General features: G+C 36.6%; 1 protein-coding gene across 8 annotated transcripts in view; it reads right to left on the bottom strand.

The window, feature by feature from the left end:
* Window positions 1–24,371, bottom strand: part of Ptprd (protein tyrosine phosphatase receptor type D) — a 470,962-nt gene that overhangs the window by 136,233 nt on the left and 310,358 nt on the right. For 3 of the 8 annotated variants that reach the window (XM_050123920.1, XM_050123912.1, XM_050123917.1), the window contains exons 11-17: window positions 23,078–23,383; window positions 22,056–22,249; window positions 19,130–19,156; window positions 15,133–15,250; window positions 7,818–8,405; window positions 7,282–7,382; window positions 6,108–6,367 (exon numbers count right to left, since the gene is read on the bottom strand). In XM_050123920.1, the coding sequence (XP_049979877.1) occupies window positions 6,108–6,367; window positions 7,282–7,382; window positions 7,818–8,405; window positions 15,133–15,250; window positions 19,130–19,156; window positions 22,056–22,249; window positions 23,078–23,383 (1,594 nt within the window). The remainder of the gene's footprint in view (window positions 1–6,107; window positions 6,368–7,281; window positions 7,383–7,817; window positions 8,406–15,132; window positions 15,251–19,129; window positions 19,157–22,055; window positions 22,250–23,077; window positions 23,384–24,371) is intronic. The other 5 variants (XM_050123913.1, XM_050123918.1, XM_050123916.1 and 2 more) reach the window with 3 other exon arrangements.

Here is a 24,371-nt window from a genome sequence, read left to right as displayed (position 1 = left end):
GAATAAAGACCAAGATATTATAAGGCCTGCAGAATCTTGCTTGAATCCCTGTCTCCATACTCTGATTGGCTTTCGGTGTTTGGAATTGATCTGGGGGCATTTGGGGGTCACATCCTTGATCATCCTTTCTTATCTGCCTTGAATTGTATCAAGTCAATTCTCTTTCCATAAATATTTATTCATTTATTACTTCCCAAGTGAAACCTTTTCTGACTTCTGCCAGGACTATTACATAGATTAAATTGATGATTTGGGGTCTATAATTTTCTTAGATTATTTAAGGAATGTTTCTGTACTTTAATAATATTTTTAAAGGAAATGTACATGTATTTTGGAGATCAGTCCTCTGTCAGATGCGGGGTTGGTGAATATCTTTTCCAGTTCTTTAGCCTGATGTTTTGTCTTGTTGATAGTGTCCTTTGCTTTACAGAAGCTTTTTGGTTTCTGTGCTATTGACGTAATATTCAAGAATTAGACTCCCGTGACAGTGCATTCAAGGCTACTTCCCCCTTTCTGTTCCATCAGCTTCAGTATAACTGAATTCATGTTGAGGTTTTTTGATTCACTTGGGCATGACTTATATGCAGGGTGATATGTATGGATGGATCGATTTGCATTCTTCTACATGCTACTATCCAGTTATGCCAGCACCATTTGTTGAAGATGGTTTCTTTTTTGCACTGTATATTTTTTGTTATGGTTGGTATGTAAAATAAATAAGTAAAAAATAAAAAAGTAGATGCACATGTAATCGCCTCAAAATTTGTTCAGCTTTGCCACCTTATCACTGAATTACTTTTCCTCTAAAAAGTGGATGTGGTTAGGAAAGGTGACTCTTAGGGCTGTAAGTATCTTCCAGCAATTTCCATTCTCATCAAGCTTTTTCTCCTTCCACTAGAAAAACAATGTCATGATCAAGTCGGGTTTATATAGGAAACATACTCCTTACTGCGAAATATTTTTCTTTATCTGTTAACCCTTGTTCTAATCTCACACTACATTATGAAAAGTGAGGTGACTCAGAATGGGGAGAGGGAAAACGGGGAGCTGATATGTTTCCTATAAATTAATATTGACAAAAATCACACCAACTGAGCATACATGTTTGAAAAAGAAAAAAAAATGTTTTTGAGAAAACCAAGTTCAACATTCTACTTTGACTGTTTGTTTTAAGCCCAGACTCTAGGCTCAAAATGCTTTTTATCAACATTGTCTTCAACTGCTATAATAATGAAATAATATTACAAATCATCTCAATTAATTTATCTAGAAAGTCTTTGACTACTTATGTATTATGATGTTTTCTCTAAGTAAGTTAAATCTAATATACAGAGAAAACATTATAGTTACCTTCAAAATTTAAATTATTTTAAGCAAAGTTTTAGTAATTATATTTAATATACTATCATCAAGGGGCCCAGCTCTATATAATTATGTAAAAAGGCAAGTTATGGTCTTTTTAACATAGCCTGACTTCAAATGGAGCCAGCCTTCTAGCATTAGTAATCTGTCTTGGCATCTTGAAACGTGTTATTTAACTGGGAGGTCAAAATCTTTTTGAAAGCTCATGGATGAATGTCAATCCTCACATAGTTTTTTTCCTGTTATGTTTTGTGTGTATTGCTTAAATCAAATTATTTTATCATAGAAATCTGACAGCAGGTGGAATGATCTTTTCTGTTTCTATCTTCAAATTAAGATGTTGAACCTTTTTAGCTGTGTGTACTATGGGAAGTTATTTATACTTAGCTTCATGCCCTGCACTGATGAAGCAGTTGGGTGATAAATAAGAAGGCTTTCCTTATCTCTCCTAAAACTGTGGAAGCCAACATACTGCAGTGGTTACGGCATTCCCAGAGCCCAACCTGGATCTGGATGTAAGTGCTAAAACAATCTTGGTTCTAATATCTGTTCAGGGCACATTTTTAATTACTATTTGTTTATTTATCTTGTTTCATCTTATGTACATGTACCAAATGTGTACAGTGTTCATATACAGTACACTTTTTTGGTTTTCATTTCTGTTCTAAAATTAAGCCACTGATTGTTATTAAACTAACTTCTATACCTGGTACCTGGAGTAACTTTATCACTCAGCATCATCAGTCTTATGATTTTTGCCCTAAGCACTCAGAGTAAAATGCTGCTCCATAAAAATCACAGGAGCACCCTCTGTCAATTCCACCTTGGAATAATGGTGGAATCGTGGTATTTTCTGATTGGCATTCTCTATCCTAAATTATTAAGAAGTAAGACTGAAATATCACAGAATCCACGACACCACAGCCTGATGCATCCTTGAGATTGTTTCCAAAATAATCCAGCCATTTGCTAGTCTCAAAAAAGAACAAAGTGCCAGAAGAAGATGGAAATAAGAAACCTATCACTTTTTCCTGACTCTAAATTCAAGTAGATTTGGCAAAAGTATATAAGTTAAAAAGTAAAGTTGCACAAGCTTAAAAAATAACAAAGGAAAAAAACAAAAGCCCTAAAACACAAAACATTCTTGAAAGTCTATTTCAGAGTTGAAACACAAACTGAAATCTGTCACCAAAGGATAAAAACGCCTCTTCTACTAACGACTACAGCACTGCAAAAGGAATTTGCTCATTTTGTGCATCGGCTACAAAGACAAAGTCACTGACTAGGTTGAGCTCTGTTCACCTTTCCTATACCGTGTTCACGGACAGCCATGAGTCTTGTTGAATGGGTTGACTTTATCATGCACATTTCTTGCTGTCTTATAATCATTTACAACGTTTCATCTTCTCAGGTTTCAGAACTCACATTAAGTACTAATCAATGCCTTCAGCCTGCTTCCTTCGACATCTGCACTGAGCTGGCAGAATTTTTGTTTCCATAACCCCCTACTCCACCTTATCCAGGCCAACTGTTTGCTGTATTTTATGATAAGATATGACTTCCTTGCAGTCACCTTTCTCTTCCCAGACACAACACTGGAAGCAAACTGTGTATACAACTGGACTTGCTAAACCTCATGTGAAAAGTCTAAGCAGATTGGGAGGATGTGGTGTAAGAGAACATGCACCAGCTTTTCCCTGGTCTCTGGTATGAGCACTTGGTCCTCCATCCAGACAACACCCTGAGTTTGTTTTTCATAATGCCTAAAGATAGATGTCAACTTCTTCAGGATGTCTCTCTGAGTTTCTTAATGTTAGGAGCCCTAGCCTATCACAGAACATTCTGACAAGCATCACTGTTCAAGTCTTCCAAGTACTGTGTTGCTTAAGAGTAGAGATAGACTCTGCATTTAATCACTAAACTTCTGCAACATTGCCTGGCACATCATGGTTGCTCAAAGTAGATGTGCTAGGTCTAGGGCTTTACAGTTGAATGGATGATAATTATGATAAAAACCAATTAAACTCTGTATGTTTAATATGTACCACTTTTTTTTTCTTTTGGTTTCTGTGAGACAGGGTCTTACTGTGTAGTCCTTGGAACTCATTATGTAGACCAGGTTGGCACCAAATTCACAAAGATTGTTCTGCCTCTGCCTGCCAAGTGCTGAGACTAAAGGCATGTGCCCCATACCTAGCTTCTACCACTTTGTATATATTTCAATAAAGTGTTTTCAAAAAATGTTTATCTGTTAATAGTAATAAAAACTCAGAAGAAATTAGAAAGTCAATACATATATAAATATAATCTTATACTCATATTAAATTTTACTGTGATAAAAAAGTGTGCTGGCATTGCATTTTCACTTTTAATTTTCAGACACTGGAAAAGATTAGACAAAATGAAGACCTTATCTCAGTGAATTTATTTTACTAGTAACATTTTGAAAATTCTATTACTTGTGCTGAAACTTGTCGTCATTTTTATCAAATAAACGACAAGTGAAGGACTGTGGAAGAAAGATTGATTTGACTGGGTGTAAGTGGGTCAAAATTACTACTTAATCCTGAGTGAATATCATAAAAATATGCTACACTTCAATTTTTTCTTTCATTATTTTGTTTTTTAATACTTGTTTTTCTCATTATTTTCTTTCAGTTTTCCAGAGATTTGGGGACACTTTTCTGGTTTTGTGTGACTCAAAGGGACTTGCTATTAACTCAGGGTGTCTGCAAATTCCCAATCTTCCTGCCTCGTGACAGCACACCTGATGGAACTTGAAGTTCAGCCCTTACTGTTAAAATGCCTCATCTCATCCCCAGGCTGTGCAGTCCTGGCTCACATGCCTTCTTTATAAGAAGCCATTCTCTGTATCTTTCGTGGACTCTCTTCATACTAAAACCTTTGTGTTTTATCTTTTGTTTCAGATTTTCATCTCATTGCTTCAGTGCTCTGTCATTCCGTGCAAAACCACTGCTGCTTTGCTCACTCCGAGATTTGAGCGTTTGGTACCAGTTAACTCTTCTGGACCCACACTTCTAATTGGATTCTCATACAAAGCCTTTATTTAAACTATGAGCTGCTGAGTGAAACAGTGATATCCTCCTGATACTTCGTATCTTTTGATGGGTAGTACCCTTGTCTATCTGGCATCAGATTTCCTCTTGATATTTTACCCCTTCAATGAATAACAGTACTTTCCTGTCTGTTATCCAAGCTCAAACCTGAGCCATGTGTGATACCGTTCCTTCCTCTGAACTCTTTAAAGCAGATGCTGGCCCCTGCTGCACTTCTGCTCTCGGTTCCCTCTGCTTCCTGTGTGGACCACTATTTGCCCTACTTTGTAGTTGTATAAGTTGTCAAATGTCAGCTGTGTGATGGCTTCTCAACAATTTTCTCTACCACTTTTGGGGAGCTCCAATCATTTCAGCCGGACACAAAATATATACAAATGCCTTTCTGTAAAACTTCAAATATTTCCCAACAATTTCATCTTAACTTTATCATGTTTTACAGCAAAAAGGGAAGTGTGTTTTCCATCCCAAACACATAACAGTTGTATCTAATATGACGCAAGACATTCAGTAAGTGGCTCCTAAAATGGAAAGATAAAAGTGAGGCGACACTAACCACTGTCACACTGGTCCTTCCATCAGAGCTTTAGTGGGCTTCTGCTGTTTGCAGAAGTCAGCTCCATCCGCTAAGCACAACCTGACTCTTGTCTCTCTCACCACTACCACCCTGCCCTACCTTCTCAGCTGCTCTGGGCTCCAGCATCACAGCATCACTTGCTGCCCTAACTAAACTGGACATGACTCCTTGCCATTTAGCTTTCTGGCTCTTAAATTTTGTAAGTTCCTAATGTAACCCTCAAACTTATGTTCAGGCCAAGTGGTAGTGGTGCACGCCTTTAATCCCAGCACTCGGGAGGCAGAGGCAGGCAGATCTCTGTGAGTTCGAGGCCAGATCGTGGCCTACAAGAGCTAATTCCAGGACAGGCTCCAAAGCTACAGAGAAACCCTGTCTCGAAAAAACAACAACAGTAAAAAAAATTGTTCTATATTCATGTCATCCTAGCATGGTCACTCTTAAGAATGACTTACATTAGTCTCTCTCCTATATATCCTACTCAATGCCAGGCACACTGGAGACAGGAGTGACATCCTTCCCATGGTCATATACTTCAATGATACTGTCTTTTAATCTATTGGCTATGAAACCAGCTAAGTCTACGTCTTTAGGCAAACTTCTCAACTGACTGATCTTAATTTTATACTTCTGGCCTCCTGGCTTTTACACCACATTCTATGTTGCATTTTCTAATTTTTTCCTTCAGTGCTATTTTGTACTTTAAATTGAACTCTTTCTATATTTTAGCATGCAAATACTTTCTATTATTTAAATACTTATAGCTTTGGTTTTCTGTACATTTTAATGTTCTCTTCAGTTATAAAAAAATACCACTTTGCCATCTATTAGTCAATTATCAATTGTATTCTATGTGCTACAAGAAACTGCATTTTAGCAACTTGCCATTTCCCTTTCAAAATAACATAAAAAATGTATTGTTACATTGATGAGACTGTGTTAACATGAGGACACACACGGAGTATGATGGACCTAGGGAGTTAAACTATGAGCTCACACAGAAAATCTTCCATGTTGTAATCAGAGATCCATTCCTTTATAACCACAATAACACTGGAATGCAGGCTTCGTTTACTTGCTTTCTTTCCTTCACTTACTTTATGTTTTCATTTGCAGGAACATCGGGCAGCTGCACCGTAATCATGCCATCCAAGTTGGTCTTCCCAATGAAGGCAGGCTTGGTTCGCAGCACATCTGGGGCAGTCTTTGCGGTGACCCTATGCTGCAACCCACCAGCACTGTTCCCACGGTTGGTTAACACAAACGAATAGGATTTCTCAGGTTTCAGGTTAACAATTAACTTCTGAGTAGCACGGCCATCTACTTCTTCTACCATTTTCCCATCATCATAAAGAATCTGCCAAGATACAACCAATCACAAATTGGTTTCATTTTCTAAACCGAATTGTATCTACTTTCTTTGCCAGCTTAATTCCATTTCTGGGCAATTCCTAATCTCATAAGTATTAGTAATTCTGTTGACTGCATCGATTCTCTTGATAGTTCTTGAGGTGTAAAGGTAAAATGTTCTGAGTCTCTCAAAAATGCAAACAACAACAACAAAATGTACAATAGTTTTTTTTTTTTAAGATTTAACCTGTCAGTCACATGTGATCTTAATCGAATGTGTTCAAGGTTTACAATGTATTATACACATTAATTTACCAGGATGTTTTAAATCCTCCTCTAGATATATTTTCATATATCAAAAATATTTTTACTTACTATTATTAGTTAGCAATACTAACTTATTGCTGCTTTTTTTTTTTTCAAGATCTCGGTGGCAAGAGAGAGCTTTATTTTTAAAGTGCCAGGAATTCAGACCAATAAATACAATCTTAAAATTTTCCAGAATATGGTATTATACGTAAGGAGAAATTATGCAGATTTCTTACTTTTATGGAAGCAAAAAGTAATAGTTTGATGTAAAAGTTCAAGTTCAACATACAAGGTGCCATGGCAGATTTGCCAGCTGTGGCTCTGAGTGTCTGCTTACTCTCCAGAATGGAAAGGCCACACTGTCAAAGCACCAAATGCAACTCTTTCATGAAAGTCTTTCACAAATAGGAATAGAAATTAGGAGTCCCAATCATCTTTGTTTTGTAGTATAGGAAGGCTACCCCAGGGTGTTCAGTGAGTGCTCTATCACTGACCTATAGCCCAAGCCCGTGTGTCCAAGTCAACGTTTTCTGTATTTGTTAACAAATAATGTATCACCATGCCATGAGTTGTCCCCTCTACTTATCCCCGTGACACATAAAGAACACTTACTTTGAAAGGCATAGCAGAATTATAATTCTCTGGAATCTCCCAAGACAGCAGGACTGAAGTCTTCATAACTGCTTTGACATGAAAATTTTTTGCAAACACTGCTGGAAAAGGAAAAACTGTGTATTTAAACTATTCTTAAAGCATATAACTTGATCTTTTACACCATGGATCACAGTGTAAATGTAAGACAGATACTGCCTACATAGAACAAAGAGAGAAATGCGATTTGCCTACCTGTTTAGAGCATTCATTAATACCCATTCTCATAAAGCACTCTCCTTTGTCTCCAGTTCAGTCAACTATCCTCTGTTTATCTTACCTGAGGACATACGGTACTGACCACCAGACTTGCAGTGGCATTCTATAACTGAAATCTATGATTTTCAAAATGGATTAAGTCACACATACTTTACCTGCTTGCAGTGCTGAACCTACTAATATGAATGGGCCGATCGGTTATTTACAGCTTCAAAATATTGATTTCCAAAGATTGATATTCCTTTAAAGGAGGAAGGCCATAAGCAGACAAATCCTACCTTGATCCACAGGCAGTGTCCTGAACTGGACACTGGGACTATATGGCCCGGGCCCTTTGCTCGTGTGAGCACGTACTTTTACATCATATGTAGTATCTGATTTTAAGCCAGTGAGTGTCATAGAGGTGTCAGCTGGAACAATAAGGTGCTCCACGGGAAGAAGGGGAATGTTGATATCCCTATACAGGATGGTGTACTTGGTGATAATGCCGTTTCTCTCTGCCAGGACAGGGGGTTGCCAAGATAACTGAACAGACGTGGAAGTGGTGCCTTCTGAGTGGAGGTTTTGAGGAAATCCACTTGGTATTTCTTCTGGAACCGAAATTTCTTTCACCATTTCCTCCCCGAAGCCCACTTTGTTTCTGGCTGAGAGTCTGAAGATGTACGATGCACCCTTGTGGATGTCTGTGGCTGTAAAGTGGTCTTCCTTTTCAGAGAATTCAAGAGTAGTCAGTGGCTCCATGTCTTTCCTGCCAAACTTTAGACGGTAGCCCTGAAGGGGTCCGAATGTGTCCACAGGGGGGTGCCACTGAATGAGAGCCGTATTCATTTGAGTGTGGTTAATCACAAGTCTGGGTCTCCCTGGAACTAGAGCACACAGGATGGAGTAGTCAGAATGACTGCCATTTATTATCACATATCAGCTATTGCCAAGTCAGGAAATCACTCTCCTACTCTTCTCCTTTCAGTGTTATAAACAAAACAATGCTGAGCTTCCACCCATTGTCAAACAATCTTTTTTCCTTTCTTTACTCTAGCAGGCTGACATAGAATTTGGTAATGAACACAACCTTTGCGCATAAGGATTATGCTTGCTACAGGGAAATGAATCCAAGTAATGATTAACAAAATAGATATAGTCAATGAAAGGAATAACTACAATGATTAATTACTATGCACAATGCACAATTATTGAAAAAAAGAATACTGTACATAGTGCATTTTAGATTTAAACAGTCCTCGCTGTATGCTCTAGGCGGTTACTATTATTTTGTAATGAAAAAAGAAGCCAAGAGAACTAGAAAACTATCTAAGTTTAGATGTACAAGTGAGAGGGCTGTAGAACATATCTGGGACCACAGTCCACTTCCTCATCCCTGAGTCCATTTATACATTTTTGTTAACTTCCCTATCTATACACTTCCCCATATCTATATCTTGTTATTGTGAATTACTAAATGAAGAGGTACAGATAAAAGGCTTCACTAATAGTAATTATAATTATCAGAGTGATGGATTGTTTGTGTTTAGGAGCTACTCTCTTCTGAGGACACACTTCAAGATAGATTTTATATACATGAAGATATGTACTGTGATCATTCAGAGCCTATTACATCTGGTATTTTTAGTGGATTAAGCAACTGTTATTGGAGTTGATTGCTCAGGCTAGAGTTCCAACAGGAGTTCTAAAAAATAAAAAGGTAGAAAGTGGCAGGGGGTAGGGGGCTCAAAGAGAAGTAAGTCAAATTTATTGAAAGAAAAAAAAAAAGAACAGGGTGAAGGGAAAGCTCGCACTGCTGGGAGACAAGAGATGAGGAGGAGCATCATAAGGATGTTGACACAAATTGTAAGAAAAGCATAGACAGATGATGGGGCAGTAGGCATTCCAGGAGTCCCGCAAAATAACTGTTTAATATTCTCATTTTATATACTTAAAAGTTGAAGCCCAAGTGGATATAAGGTGTGCTCAAGGGTATGTTCCTTAATCCCTGGAGTAACAGCTGTCATTTCCATACTAGGGAGATTCAGAGTATATATATGTAAGTCAACAATCCTCCCATATATCAAAAAGAAATTTACTAAGTTTGGAAATGATATATGTAAGCAAGTGTTTGGCTAGGATGGTACCCACTGTGAAGTCATTGTTTCTCAGGGAAATATAGTCTAAAAAGTTCACATTGAAATAGAAGATGTTCAGAATTCAGAATACTTATGTTTTTAAAAAATCATTTTACATAAGACACAGGTAGTTACCATATTCATCACTTCACGTACGTATAGAATTTATATGATTTTTTTTCTCAAAATGTGAGTCAGCTAAGAGAAAAATCATGGAACAATTGCTGCCTAAAGCAGAGAATATATTATTTAATAAGCAAAAGCTACTCAAAACTATGAGGTGGGGATGAAATGCTTAGTCTCACATGCTCTAGGAACAATCAATTTTATTAAATGTATTTATTAACCTTTTCTAAAATTCCGGTTTCAAGAAACTACACAATCATGTATTCTGTCCCTCTTGTTTCAGTAAGAAACATGAAAAGTCAGAAAAAGTGAAAATACTTTTACATATTTTTATAATTAAAGCACATATAGATTTGTTAGAAGTATCTGATGATTTGTAAAGTAAAGCCAGGTGGGAAATCTGAACAGAGAGAGAGAGAGAGAGAGAGACAGAGAGAGAGAGAAGGTGGGGTCAAAAGAGACACCATGTAGTAGGCAAAGGTGTAAGATACCAGAACATTACCTGTAAGCCACAGCCTCATTGTGAGACACAAATGAATAGAAATGGGTTAATTTAAGATATAAGAGCTAGCTAGGTATATACCTAAGCCATTGGCTAAACAGTGTTGTAATTAATATAGTTTTTGTGTGATTATTCAGGTTATGGCAGGTGGGAAACAAAGCATAGTCTCTGTTTACAATATGATTTTATTAATACCCAGGTAGTGATTCAATTTAAAATACAGTTGAGGCTCAAACTAGCAGAAATATAGTAGACTGGCAAACTATAAACAATAATTATACCTTACTCAAAATACACAATTGCTCTTCCATAAGAGTCAAAGCTAATATAGAAATAGGTAAACCCTTTTTCAATGTTGTTACATTCCATAGTATTCTGTGATAAAAAGCTCTTAGGCTGGAGACCATGTGGTTCAATAATGTTTTACAAGGACCAGCATCACTTCTGATCCACTCTTGTCTACTACAGTTCAAAGCATCTTTGCTTTGCCTCAAATAGTCATTTGTTTCCTAGGTAGAAATGTAACTAAGCATAAGAACTTTGAGGTAGCTACTCAAAATACCACAAGATACCATGTGAAGAGCTCACTAAAGAAGTGAATGTTGACATCTTAAGGAGACAACTCACATTGCCATGTATGACAGGCTGGCCCCATGAAGGGAAGCCCAAATTCTCCACAATACATAAGAATAACAACACAACAACACATGGAGCTTAAAGAAGTTGGGAGAATGGCTTTAAAGAGCTGCTATACTCTACCAAGAGAATGATAGGACTGAAAAAGGGGAAAGAATCAAGTTCCACATCACTCCATATATTGTAAAAAAGAATTTGCAGAAAGTTCATATTTTGGCAATAGAACCATTTTGTTTGGGACACCAATGTTCACTGTAAATAAGAACATATTTATAATTTGTTTGCATTGCACAAAACCTTGTACCCAGAAATACAGGGATCAGAGCAGGAAAGAGAAGGTTCACAGGGTAGTGATGTTCGTAAATGTAAGTCTACCTATCAATAAAGATAAGAATGTGGAGAAGATCGTACTCTATATAGATTCTGAATCAAGGTTCATTGGTAATAGTGGGGACCACATTTAAAGGTCTGGCTGGTAACAGGGTCAGTGGTCTAATTGTACCTCATTAATGCTTGAGAGGTTAGACAGTGTTAGAAGAGTCTTACATGCTCAGAGGAGGGCAAAAGTCAAACATGACTTCATCTTTGTAAACAGTAGACACAGAGGACAAGCTACATAGTCAATAAGCTAATAGTGTCTATTGTGACATATTAATTCCCCTACATGCACCATTGTGATATGGCAGTGCCTCCTTTTGGACCTTTGGGGCATGTCAATGACTTTATTTGGACCTTTGCATCATGTCAGTGCCTCCATTTGGACCATTGGGACAAGTCAATGCCTCCATTTGGACCTTTGGGACATATCATAGCCTCCATTTGGGACCTTTGGGGCATGTCAATGCCTCCATTCGGGACCTTTGGGGCATGACAATGCCTCCCTTTGGACCTTTGGGACATATCAATGCCTCCATTCAGGACCTTTGCATCATGTCAATACTTCCATTTGGACCAATGGGATATGTCAATGCCTCCATTTGGGACCTTTGGGACATGTCAATGCCTCCTTTTTCACTTTCAGTTCTTTCTCCTTATTATATTATTCACACTCTAAAAATCTTTTAGAGTAGTAGAAATGGTTAATACATGTGATTAACTAAAAAAAACATTTGCAATATCAATGTTGGAGGTCAACTTAGAACTGTCTCAATGGTTCTAAACTCAGTCTCCATTTAAATAACTGCTATCAGTGAGCATAGCTGATTGCTCTTATCCTGTTACTTCCAAATTCTCAATCATTGCTGTTTCATCACCTTTAAATAAAGTTGACCAATAGAGTGAGAAAATTTATAAAACAATATACAGAAACTGTCAAATCAAAGAAACTTTGAATTTTGTATTTTATTTGAATTGTGTTTATATGCAGCTATTGTGTGAGAACATGTGGACATTAGTGTGCACATGCCCACAGAGGTCAGAAAAGAAGGTGGGATGTTGTGGAGTTGGAGTTATTGGTGATTGTGAGTCCCTTTACATGGGTACTGGGAGTCATGTCATGGGTATTTCAGGTCCTCTGGAAGAGGCATTCCTCTTCTTAATGTTGAGACATTTCCCTAGGCCCCCAAACAATGAAATTTCTGGTTGTCTTAAATCTGAAAGTCTTAGGCAGTACAGTAATTATGATAAAGAAAAGTGAGAATATTAACAAAGAAATTACACACATCATAATCATTCAAACACAGAAAAGCTAGCTCCTTCGTACAAAAGTTTACACAGATTAAGCTAGTACTAGTACTGCTCTTTGAAGGACTGATTGCTTACAGATTCTATAAATGATATACAATCAAGCACACAATCAAGATTCTTAATGTTAATATAAAATTTCAGGGGGATTCCAAAATTATCCATAGATGCTATAATAATATGCCTTTATAACTGTTACTAGGAGTTCATCGCGGACACAGATACACAAGAGGAATTTTTGTGATTGTATTCTAAATGAATTAATTTTCATTAATTTTTCACTAATTGCACAGAACTAAGCCATGGCCAAGGTATGCTTTCTTGCTGGTAGATAAGGAAATAGTACAGCAGCATTAGATGGTCTCTATAAGGACAATAAGTATGACTCAAGCATCTATCTACACTGTGCGTATTTTCATTTTGGTGCCCAAGCCTCTCTGTTAAAAAAAAAGAATAGAAATTGTGGAAGAAAAAAAATTAATTGGACAACATGAAAAAGACCCACAGTTAAATCTTGTGAAGTAATGAAAAATGATGTTATAAAAAGTAAGTCATTCCTTTTGTGAGGATTTGGGTTGCTTATCTATAAATGCTCTGCTTTTATGTCCTTGTCCATAGGTCTCAGCTCTTGAGTAGTTTGGATTTCAATTCACATCAGACATTAGCAATACATAAGTATGTGAATATAAGTAGAAGAACCCTATTTCGTTCAATGTAGGATTCCATGTCAGGGATTATATCGTGTATCTATGTTCCAACACTGGTTGTTCCTATACTCAGAGTCATATGTTGTGCCACCATGACTTCACTGAATGTCAGTTTTCCAGTGTGGCACAAATAGTTTGATAGAAAGGTAGTCTTGAAATCAAAGAAAGAGAGAGACGTAAGGAAAGAAAAAAGAATAAAATCTCTGCTTGAAGGAGTTTTGCCATCTGTATTCCTGCTGCTTGAGGCGATTGCAGGTGGCAGGACGCAAGTGAGGCAAATCTTATGACATTTAGACAAACTTGGCAGTGAGATGGCACCCAGGAGGGTGCTCAACATCACAGCTGTTCTCTGCTTTCTGTCTTTTCGTAGAAAGACAGAAACATAAAGTTGTGCAAGAAGCATCTCAGGAGGAGTAAATCAAAACCACAGAAGAAAAATTCCATGGGAGATTGCTCTGTGATGGGATTGGAGGAGAATCCTCTTCTGTAATTACCCCTTAATTTGTCAGTTTGTGATGCCAGTTCTTCCTGCTGGTTTTCCCTATGTGGCCAAGCAAGACAAGTCTAAGAAGCACCAAAGAAGTTTCCAGTCCTTCTAGAAGGAGCAACTTGAAATTACTTTGCCTTTTGATATTTTTCCATCTTTGTGCAAATATCTTCTTTTAAAGCCTCACAGAAAAGATTAAGGGAGAAAATGAGAAACTATAAATCCGTAAGTCATGAACCCAATCAAGATGGCAACACCATTCTAGAGAGGTTGTGATGGATGTTAACTGCTAACATGACAGAATCACCTGGAAGGTAGACCTCTGGGGATGATCTTAATTAGTCCAGAAAACTCAGCTTAAACATGAGCAGCAACACCGCCTGCACTTGAGTTCTGGACAGAGTAAAGAGGAGAAAGCACACTGAACACAAGCCTTCATTGCTCTGTCTCTTGGTTGGCGATGCAATGTGATGAACTGTTTCAGATTCCTGTGCCCTTAACTTCTCTGGCATGACAGACTCCTCTTTATGCCATCATCAGCCCTTTCTCTCTTAAATTACTTTCATCAGAGTCGTCCATTACAACAGGAAAAGAAACAAAGTCAGAGTCCTTGTGTGGGTGGTGTGGAACCACTGTGCGACTTCTCTACTTAGACGCCTTTTTTCTGTGACCTTCCTCAATCTTGCTCCTCTACATTCAGTTTTAATAACCTGCTCTGCCAGGGACTGTGGGATATGACTGCAGTCACAGCCCTAAGAGGTTGAGGCAGGGAGAAAAAAAGTTCTATGTCAGTCTGGGCTAACTCTTAAATAGATCTTGTCTCAAATAAACCAACCAAACAAGCAAGCAAGTAATATAAAACAAACAAACAACAAACAAACAAACCTAATAGGATTAAAACCAGCCTTTCTCTAAGTCTCTTTCCATCCTTTAAATGCCCCTGGGAGGTAGTATGCCTACATCCTTCCATTTTATTCTAGAATACCCTGAAATTTTCCCACATGCTCATTTGTTAATTTAGTAATCCTGATCAGAAAATAAATTTAATGAGATGAAATGCTTTATAAGTGTTATTGTCTATCTGGTACTGTAAAAGGTAGTTGGCACATAGTCAGTGCTCAAAGAAGGACTTGTTGAATATGAATGCAGGGTGATTTGGAAATGTATATATTTTGATCTTCTTCTTCCTACCCAGCTTAGACAAATGCTTCAAAGTTGATCGCAACATTTTATTTCCTTTCAGTGCATCATAAGGAAAAAAATGGTAGATTAGATCCATACCATCTGAAAATGAGAAATAGGGCTGAAGGTGCAAATCGGCACAGAAGACATTACCTGCCCCAGTGGTGGACACTAGCTTGGGCTTGCTTCGAGCACCATCTCCTTTGGTGGTGTAAGCTGTCACAGTGAGGGAGTAGGACGTTTCAGGCTGTAGCCCAGAGATGATCATGTCCTGAAACGACACACAATAAGAGCACTGATTCAGAGCATGCGAGAGAGAGAGCCTGGAGCAAAGCACAGTGGCTGATGTTCATTCTGTGCATGCCTTGACATGCCCTGAAGCCATGCTAAGTGCACAAGTTCCATGCCTTCGGCTCATGCTATGGAGATGGGTCTTGATGTTAATAGTGAGGTTGGGTATTTGCACATTCTCAGAAGCAGCTTTCAGGAGGAATAGTTAAGAAAGAGATATGGACCAAGACTTCCTGAAACACTTGAATTTCAACATCCTTAATTGTTTAATAAAAAAAAAATACTGGTTTGGTAATCCAGGACTGCTTACCTATTTACACCCACATTTCCCAACATAGAATACTGGCACCCCAAAGAGTTGATGGAAGATAAGTGAATTTTATCAGGAAAATTGTTGGAACTGTGTCTGGTTTATCACAGCAGTCTGATATACTATCTGGGACTTTGTGGCAGCATTTTCCCACACTGATGCCCTGCAGTGGTAGCCAGAGTGTTGAAGGGGAAGACGACAACATGGTATTTCTGCTCCCAGAAAGTCGCTAGGTAAATCTAGATAGATCTAGATATTCTTGAGATCAAAGAATATTTTTAAGATACCAGGGAATGATTACTGTTTAATTAAAAAACTGAGAATAAAATCATCATACAATGAGGATAATATTCTGGATATTTAGTGAACAGGACATACAAATATGAATGGGACTTGAGTTTATGATATCAGTAATATGTGCTTATTATTTATTTCTGACAATATAGAAAAAGTTCAAATGACAAACCAGAAATGTTCAAATTCTTAGTTTTAATAAGGGCCTGGAGCTATGATGACTCTAATACTGGATGATAATTGAACTGTTTTTCTAATCGGATGATAAAAGATCCTTCAACTAGAGCTCTGACTAGTGGCTTGTTCTGGTGTTTTCCATAGATCTTTACACATTCCACACAAACATACAGAGCACATACAAACCCATTAACAAACTGCTTCATTTCTTGCATGTTTTCAAGTAGTATATGAATACATTTAAGAAAGTATTCAATGTCATTATCTTCTAAAGCTTTTGGCAATATGGGTGAGTGAGGAGTGATGGACTAGACCATGAGAAATACAGTAGAATTTTTCTCGGCAAGGTAATTTACAGGTACCATGGAACATAACTGCTGAACTGATGCCAGATATGACAGCTTTGACAAGGCACTTTCTCAAAAGAGTAAAAATATCATCAATGTGGAAATTGAAACAATTCAAATATCATTCTGTTGAGCGCTTGGCGATTTTATTCAGGCATACAGATAAATTTTTTTTTAAGAAAAATATATTGTATCTTTAGGACCTTGAAATGTTTTCACTAACATCACAGAGGACCAAGTAACTACCTAGCAACAGTATTATACATTATGGTGGACAAACTGATTATTCAAGAAATGATAATAGCTAACTTCCTGCAAAGTCTCCCAAGATTCCTGCTGGATAGCAGACAACCTGGGCATACAGAAGTCGTCAAGGTTGTCACAACTTTAATTCTACTATAAGGTTTTTGTCCATAAAATTAGGGATGGCCAGATGTCTTTCTATCTGCTCAGGTTGTTATATGATACAATAAGTGATATACATTGAAACAGCTCAAGTCCTATGTACTAGAATAGACTTAACTGCACATAACCCAACTATCACAATCATGATACAACTTGGGACACACTCATTGTCTTTAAGTAAAATGCACTTGCACGGTGGTATTGGGCTACTCTGTGAGGCCATAGTTCCTCTGCCTCTAATCATCTCCTATCCCACCTATACTTTTGCCTCTTAAACGTCTGTGTTCCTAAGATTCTGTTCTAGTGTTGTCAGCCTTATTTCCTTTAACCTTAGAAAACACGTATTGTGGAACTTGAAACAATCATTTCTGAATATATCCCAAATAAATGTGTAGCCACAACTTGGCCCTTTGCTCCAAGTAGCAATATAATGTAGAATCTGCTGGGTGTCTCCCTGTGGCTTTTTCACTGGTCTCTTTCATTAAATTCAACTTTAAAAACTAGAAAACAACCTCCAAAGTAGACTCTAGCTACATATTTTAATGACTGATAATGTCCCTTTAAAATTCAGAGGCTACTTTTGATCTTATTTTCTTCATTCAAGTCTTCATCCGCAAGTTTCCATCAATATTTGGCTTAAAATACTGCTTCCTTTTCATTTCTGCTGCCTTAAATTTTATTGAATTTTGATCATTGCATGAGTAAATTAGAAAAATAATTATTGTTTTTCATATTTTATATCTTTTCATGCTCCAATTTACCCATTAAGTCACTGTTTTTAAATGAAGTATTGGTCCATTCCATGGCTCATGGAATCAATTTATTCAACCATGACAATTATTAAACAAAATAAGAACTACAATGGACTTAAGTAAAAAATATTGAGTACATTACAGATTTAAAGATAAACCTGGTCTTATAAAACTATTATTTCTTTCAAACACACATACGCACATGATCTTATTATAAATGTGTTTCTTACTATGGGTATTAGTCTTAGAAAATACCTGATACACTATTCATATTTTCCAAAAATTCCAAAACTAATCTTATGCTTTGCCAGTAAATATTTGTACATCAAATCTAACGACACCCAGTGAGTTCATTTGCTGGCATTTAAAACCCTTTGATTTGTCTTAGGGCTACCTATCCTGACAGAACACAACGTTTGAAGGTCAACGTTTACAGCATTTTCATCTCTATATGCTTTACATATAGTATAATAATGAATATCAAAAGATTGATAAATGCTAATTCCATTCAGTCTCAAATCAGGAAAATGCTCTTTGCAACCTCTACATTACATTTATTTTTAATATTTTTTCACTATCTCTCTGGAAAAGAAATGAATATTCTTTAATCTCCTATTGACATCTCAGCTGTCATAGTTTACCTCTTTGCTCTATTGCTCAGTAATTTTATCACAAAAATCTTTTATCTGTGTCCAATTAGAAGGTTCATTGGCACAAGACTAGAGGACAGTTCCATTGGCCTTCATGGCTACACCCAGTGAACATTTCTTCCCTAGCTCCAAATACGCACAGATACTGTCACCAACAGAACTGCCAGTCATCTCTTCTGCCATTGTCAAGTATACTAGCATCCCTAGCAGTTATCTCTGAAATTATAGCCCTACTAACAGTGTCATTTATTCCCAAGACATTGTACCTTTATTTAGGACATGTCTTTGTCTACATTATAATGGTTTTAGAACTTTTTCTATATTTCTAGCCTTCTTCCTAATTCCTGTAAGAACTTTGATGATACATTTTCTATCACATGACTATCTTACACAGACTTGACCCTTTAAAGGTAACATAAGCTACTCATATAAATTAAAGAAAATATCCCCTCTGTGAGACTCTTTTTACTTCTTGACTTTGCCTACTAATGACATTCAATTTTTCTTTCTGTGACAAAATTTAGCCAGGTCTAGGTGGAGTTAATCAGTGTCAGGTCTACACTATGTGACATAGTGACTATATAACCCTAATGTGGAAAATATTAGTAACCTGCATCAAGTACCCAATATAACCCATCTCGAAAAAATCCACTTAAAGCATGCTTCCTCTAACTGTGTCATAAGGTGGAGTTAGTAGCAGTAGAAGTCATGACCTTCCTTATGTAATAAGTAGCACCATGCTCAATTCACAAAAAGAGAAACAAACTGAAAAGTACATATATAGTTAAGACCAATTCAAAACAGTCCATTAGTTCATGCAACCAAGCAAATGTGAAACAAATCATGAGAAAGTGAAAGCTGATGTTGAAGAAACACAAGCATATAAGGTCTGATTTTTTTGTCAAGCAGTCAAAATTTACTCACATGTTCAGTAGTATCATCAATTTCCCACTGATTGAGGTTAAGAAAATTGGGGAAAGGGGACAAAATAAAAAGAAATGAAGAGAAACTTGTACCCTTATAAAGATGAAGTTGGCCTCCATTAATTTAAAATAGGAAAATGCATTCATTAAAACAACATGTACAATAACATTCCAAAGAATAGGTGCATTACGATGCAGACATTCTTACTTTAAGGGGGTTAAGGTAATTATGTGCTATTGTTATTGCTCAAACTAGCTTAGATTTCTTTTCATTAACTATATGGCTTACTAAAGCAGCCAATATACCTAATATTTCTGACCTCATACTACTTTAAGTCATCAGTTTTCACTTCTTTCCTGGGTTATATAATTAATTTACTATTTAAATTGTTATCTTTTTTATTCTCAAATTGTATGTTTCAATGAAGACTTGTGAGAGGTAATTAAATTTCAATAGAGTCAAGAAATAAAAAAGAAACAAAGAGGAGAAATTTAGGAAACAACAAACTAATATACAGATGTCAAAATAGAAGATAGAAAAATATATAAATTTATTAGCCACATATAGGCAGACAATGACTCAGTTTCATAATGTTAAACATCTGAAAACCAAAAAAGGTTACCAAAGCATGATCATGCTTTTGTTTACAAAATTTGAAATTTTAAAATGGCAACAATAACTTTATTATCATTACAGTATAGAAACAGTCTATTTTAAAAGCATTATAATATTAATAAGGGTTTATAAAAATCAAGTTGATTTTTGATGACCCTCAAATATTTGAAATTGTTGTAGTTTTTAAAAACTATTTTTTGGAGTTCATAAGTATCTTTTTAAAAATAAATATTTGATAACCTCTTTAATTCTGTTTCTATAAAATTTCTTTACTATTTCTTTATTATTCAATGACAACGGGGTTTTCTGGAAGTCTGAATAAATGGATTTGGGGACTGGAAGACACCCCACATACCAGTGGGTACAAGGCTATGCAAAGCTGACCCCACTGACAAGTGTGTCCTGCCCTGATGAGAAACAAAGCCCTCAGGAGGAATTGAGTGAGTAGTTCTAGGAACCAAAACAATGGGGATTAGAAATGTGTGTATACACATACACATATACATAGAATATGATTCCATATTTATTAAAGTCCATACTTACCAGCAAATGTATGCATAGAAAAAGTCCAAAAGACCCCCTGAATCTGCCTTTCTAACTTCCTTCTTTATTGTATCTACATATTTTAATAGGAATAGAATAAAATGCCTATTCGTAATAAAAAAGAGTTGTCAGAGGCATATTCTGTGTTACATCAGCTATATTTGCAGAATTCTCTGCAAAACAGTCAAAAGTGAGAGCCATAGGAGAGAGCTACAATTTAGATCCCTCCCAGACTTTCGTTAGGATGCTTCAAATTAGAAGCAAAGATAAACATTTTTGTGAGGTGACAACATAAAGACTTTGGAGAGTGAATGCTTTCATTATCACTGTAGAAACACACATTAGTTCATATTTTTCAGAGATAAAAGAAAATAAAACTGGGCAATTCTTATAAATGTTTTCATTTAGTTTGTAATCTTTTCTACATTCATATGTAAGACCTTTTCATTTCAAATCTTAAAATTTCACAGACCCCATCCTTTCCTTCTGCCCAGTTACCATGAACTGAAGCATCTCATATCTTACATATTTTATAACCACAGTATCCCATCAGTGTCAGTACGGCAATGGCAAGCTAGACCCTGGGCTATGTGCCATTTCCAAAAACAAGCAGTTATAATTTGGCGTCTTCCTCTCCATCCCAGGAAAATATCTGAGATACATGTAAATTAATTAAACATTCATTTAGGGGAGGTTTCCTCTAAGGTACAGGAAAAATGAAAATATTTGATGCTTTGCATTAAACTAAGTACAAAACCAGGTAGGGACACCATGGTTGGGAACCACTTCCCTGAGGTCAACCAAAGATCTCACACATGCAAATTACTCATTCTTCGTAATTTCTTTGTTTGCATGGACCATATATGCAATAGTGTATACATGACTTTGTGGCATATATGTATGAGGATTCATGGACACCTGTGTGATTTTGAAGGCCAGAGGACCACCTGGGGCATTACAATCAGGTACTGTCCACTTCCTTTTGAGAGAGGGTTTCTGACTAATCTTGAATTTGAGAAGCAGGCTAAATTGGCTCGCCTGAACACATACATATTTCTGCTTTCCCAGCTCTAGGATTACAAATGTAGTCACCACACCTGGATTTTTGAAAATATGGGACCTGGAAAATAAACTTAGGTTCTCTTTGGAAGCACTTTACTGACAGGGCATCACCCTCTGCTCCCTAGGAATTCTCTTAATTTGCTTCAGTACACGAGAACACATTTATTCTCTTGGAAACCTTAATTCAATTTTTATCGTCTATGTTATTATCTTCACCTTCTGGGATAGGAAACAACTATTCTCATAAAATATGTGACCTGATGAAATACTAAATAAAATACTGAGTTCTGTCCCCTGAATAAAAATGTCTGTTCTCTAGTGAAAAAAAGAATCATACATTAAGAAATTAGACCAATCTTGGTCCAAATAGTTTAAACACAGCAGAAACTAGATCCTATCAACCAAAATATAGCTTGAAATACTTTCTTTTGATTAAGTTAAACTCATCATTATTTTTTGAAGTTAGAAATGTGAATTTGGATATAGATATAAAGAGCATAGTATCTATTTTTTAAAGTGACTTGTATTCAAAACTGAAAAGCATTTTAATTCACTTTATTTTCAGTTGATATTACTTCTAAGTAAAAGGTAAACATATAACAATGGGCTTGAAAATCTAGAATTTATGTGAGTTTTTTTTAAGGAGTCAAAAAATTAACAATTGAACCCAGACTAGAAGCAATGCTAACCAATAAAACAGACTCACCTGTGCATCAGCCAGCATGACGTCCTTCAGCATGGGCTGGCCCTTGGGCTCACCGTTTTCCATTCTCACATAGTGCACCTGATATCCTCTTATCTGGCCATGCTGCTTATTGGGCACAGGTGAACGCCACGAGACTTTAACAGCCGTGGCATTGACAGCCTCCACCTCGACTTTGCGAGGAGGCCCACTGGGAACTGCAACAACATCATGGGTAAAAGACAATTACAGGCACTTGCCACCCAGCGAGAGTCCTCTCTTTACTTAAAAATGGGTAGACCCACTATGCTTCATTGAAGAACACAAATATCTTCAACTAAGGAAAATGCTCAACCAATCTGCTCTACATTTTAAGAAAAGATCAAAAACCATGACCGATGCAAAAACCAAAATGGAAGAAAAAAAGAAAAAAGAGTATCAGAGAAATAGAAAAACATGTAAAAAAAATGTACAAAAGCCAAGGAAGATGCTTTGTGATCCAAAGCATTAAAGCACAAAGAAGTATTGCATTGAAATAATAACAAAAACAGACTGTTGATAGTTGTGTGTTTTTTAAAGTTTTCGTTTTTAATAGTAGAATAAAAAGATTCTTGACTATATGGATTCTTCTTTTTTTTTTCCATATCAAGAGGCCGTTCCATAAAAGAGATGTCAAAAATCACAAGATAAAAGACAGAAAGAAGGTGGCAGTTTTGAAAGTTAAATCCGCAGTGAAAGAGAATTCAATAAAAATGCCAAGAAAAATATAGGAGACGTGAGATGGAGGTACAGAGAAAATCTGGATCATAGGACCACAGGAGCAAAGTGTCCCTTTAAAAGGCAGAAAAGTGTTGTACTGAAATTGAAAAAAGAAAAAAAAAGCCCAAGATGTAGGAAAGGCAGGTCTTTGACAAAAACAGGTACATAATCGAAATGTTGGATCAAAAATGATGAGCAGAAAAAAATAAGAGAATAATTGTTAGCCTAGCAAAAGCAGACCCAGACTGTGTCAGAAGGTGCGAACTGACGGAGCGGAGGCAACATACCATCTTCATCGGTTCGAATCAACACGGATAAGCTCTCAGGGCCAGGGCCGACATCTGTGTGGGCAGTCACAGTGATCCGGTATTCAGTCCATTTTTCCAGCTGTTCCAAAAGGTATTTGGTAGTATCCGAAGGAATTCCCAAAACCTCATGAGGCTTGTAGTCTTCCCCATCCACTGCAGTATACTTGAGGGAGTATTCAGTGATAATGCCATTCTGTTTTTCCACGGGTGGAGGTTGCCAACTTACCAAAATACTAGTGGAACTTGGGCTGATGCAACTAATATCTTGAGGAGGAGCTGATGGCTCTTATTTTGGTAGTGAGTTAAAGGAGGATTTGAGTGAAAGGACAGGAGTGGTTGGAAAAAATGATAAAACAAAAGAAAAGGCAAAAATAAATAAATGAACAATAAGGGCAGAAAAACAAAAATAAACTTAAAATTTTTAACATAAATTCATGTACCTTGGCTTAGTAACATGAGTAAACAAAAAATGAATCAATGATCAAAATAACTGTTAAATAATGAATGGGGGAAATGCGTGAAAATGAAACCTTGTGATAATAGAGCCTCAAACAAAGTTACCTACCTGCAATTTAAATTCTTCTTCTAAATCAACTCCTTGGTATCTCCCATCCTCACTCTACTGACTACCCAGCACCTCCCAACTCTCTACTTATTCCAGTTTATAAACTTGAGATTTTAGAAATGCCATTTACTGACGCCGTTGTATGTGTTTCTTTCACATTCTAGAGTAGGGAAAACTCATACACAGCACTCATCTCTGGAAGGTTCCTGAGGTGTACAAATGTGCAGTAACTTATAAACGCCCTCCTACTGCATTCAATTAAGGAAAAAAAAAGACAAAAGAAAAACCCAACAAACATAAAAGGGTTCACCCTATCTAAAAAAATATCTAAGTCAGCCTGACCAGTTTTAATGAAAAGTGTTAATCTAATATTGATTGTAGCCCAAATAAAATGAGCATGCAGAATCATTAAAGGATGAGAATGCACAGGTCAAGATTTACCTACCGAGGGCAATGTCAGGCTTGTTGATTCTGACTGTACTTACCCTAGGTCAGCTTTCAGCTTTTTTATTATAACTCTTCGTGTGACACCATTGCTAGTAAAGAATTAGATCCCACCAGCAAATTTTGGTAAAATTGGTAATAATCAGCTATCCCTTACAAAAGGTCAACAATACAGCAATTAAAAATACCTAGTTAACCCCCCAAAAGAATCATCTAGAAATTATACAATTTATTCTCAGTAGTTTCATTTTTGTATACAATAAT

This window comes from Alexandromys fortis, unplaced genomic scaffold (genome assembly GCF_014885135.2).
Source record: "Alexandromys fortis isolate MF-2015 unplaced genomic scaffold, M_Fortis_MF-2015_v1.1 scaffold_166, whole genome shotgun sequence".
Taxonomy (NCBI): domain Eukaryota; kingdom Metazoa; phylum Chordata; class Mammalia; order Rodentia; family Cricetidae; genus Alexandromys; species Alexandromys fortis.
This window is presented reverse-complemented; position numbering and strand designations above follow the sequence as displayed.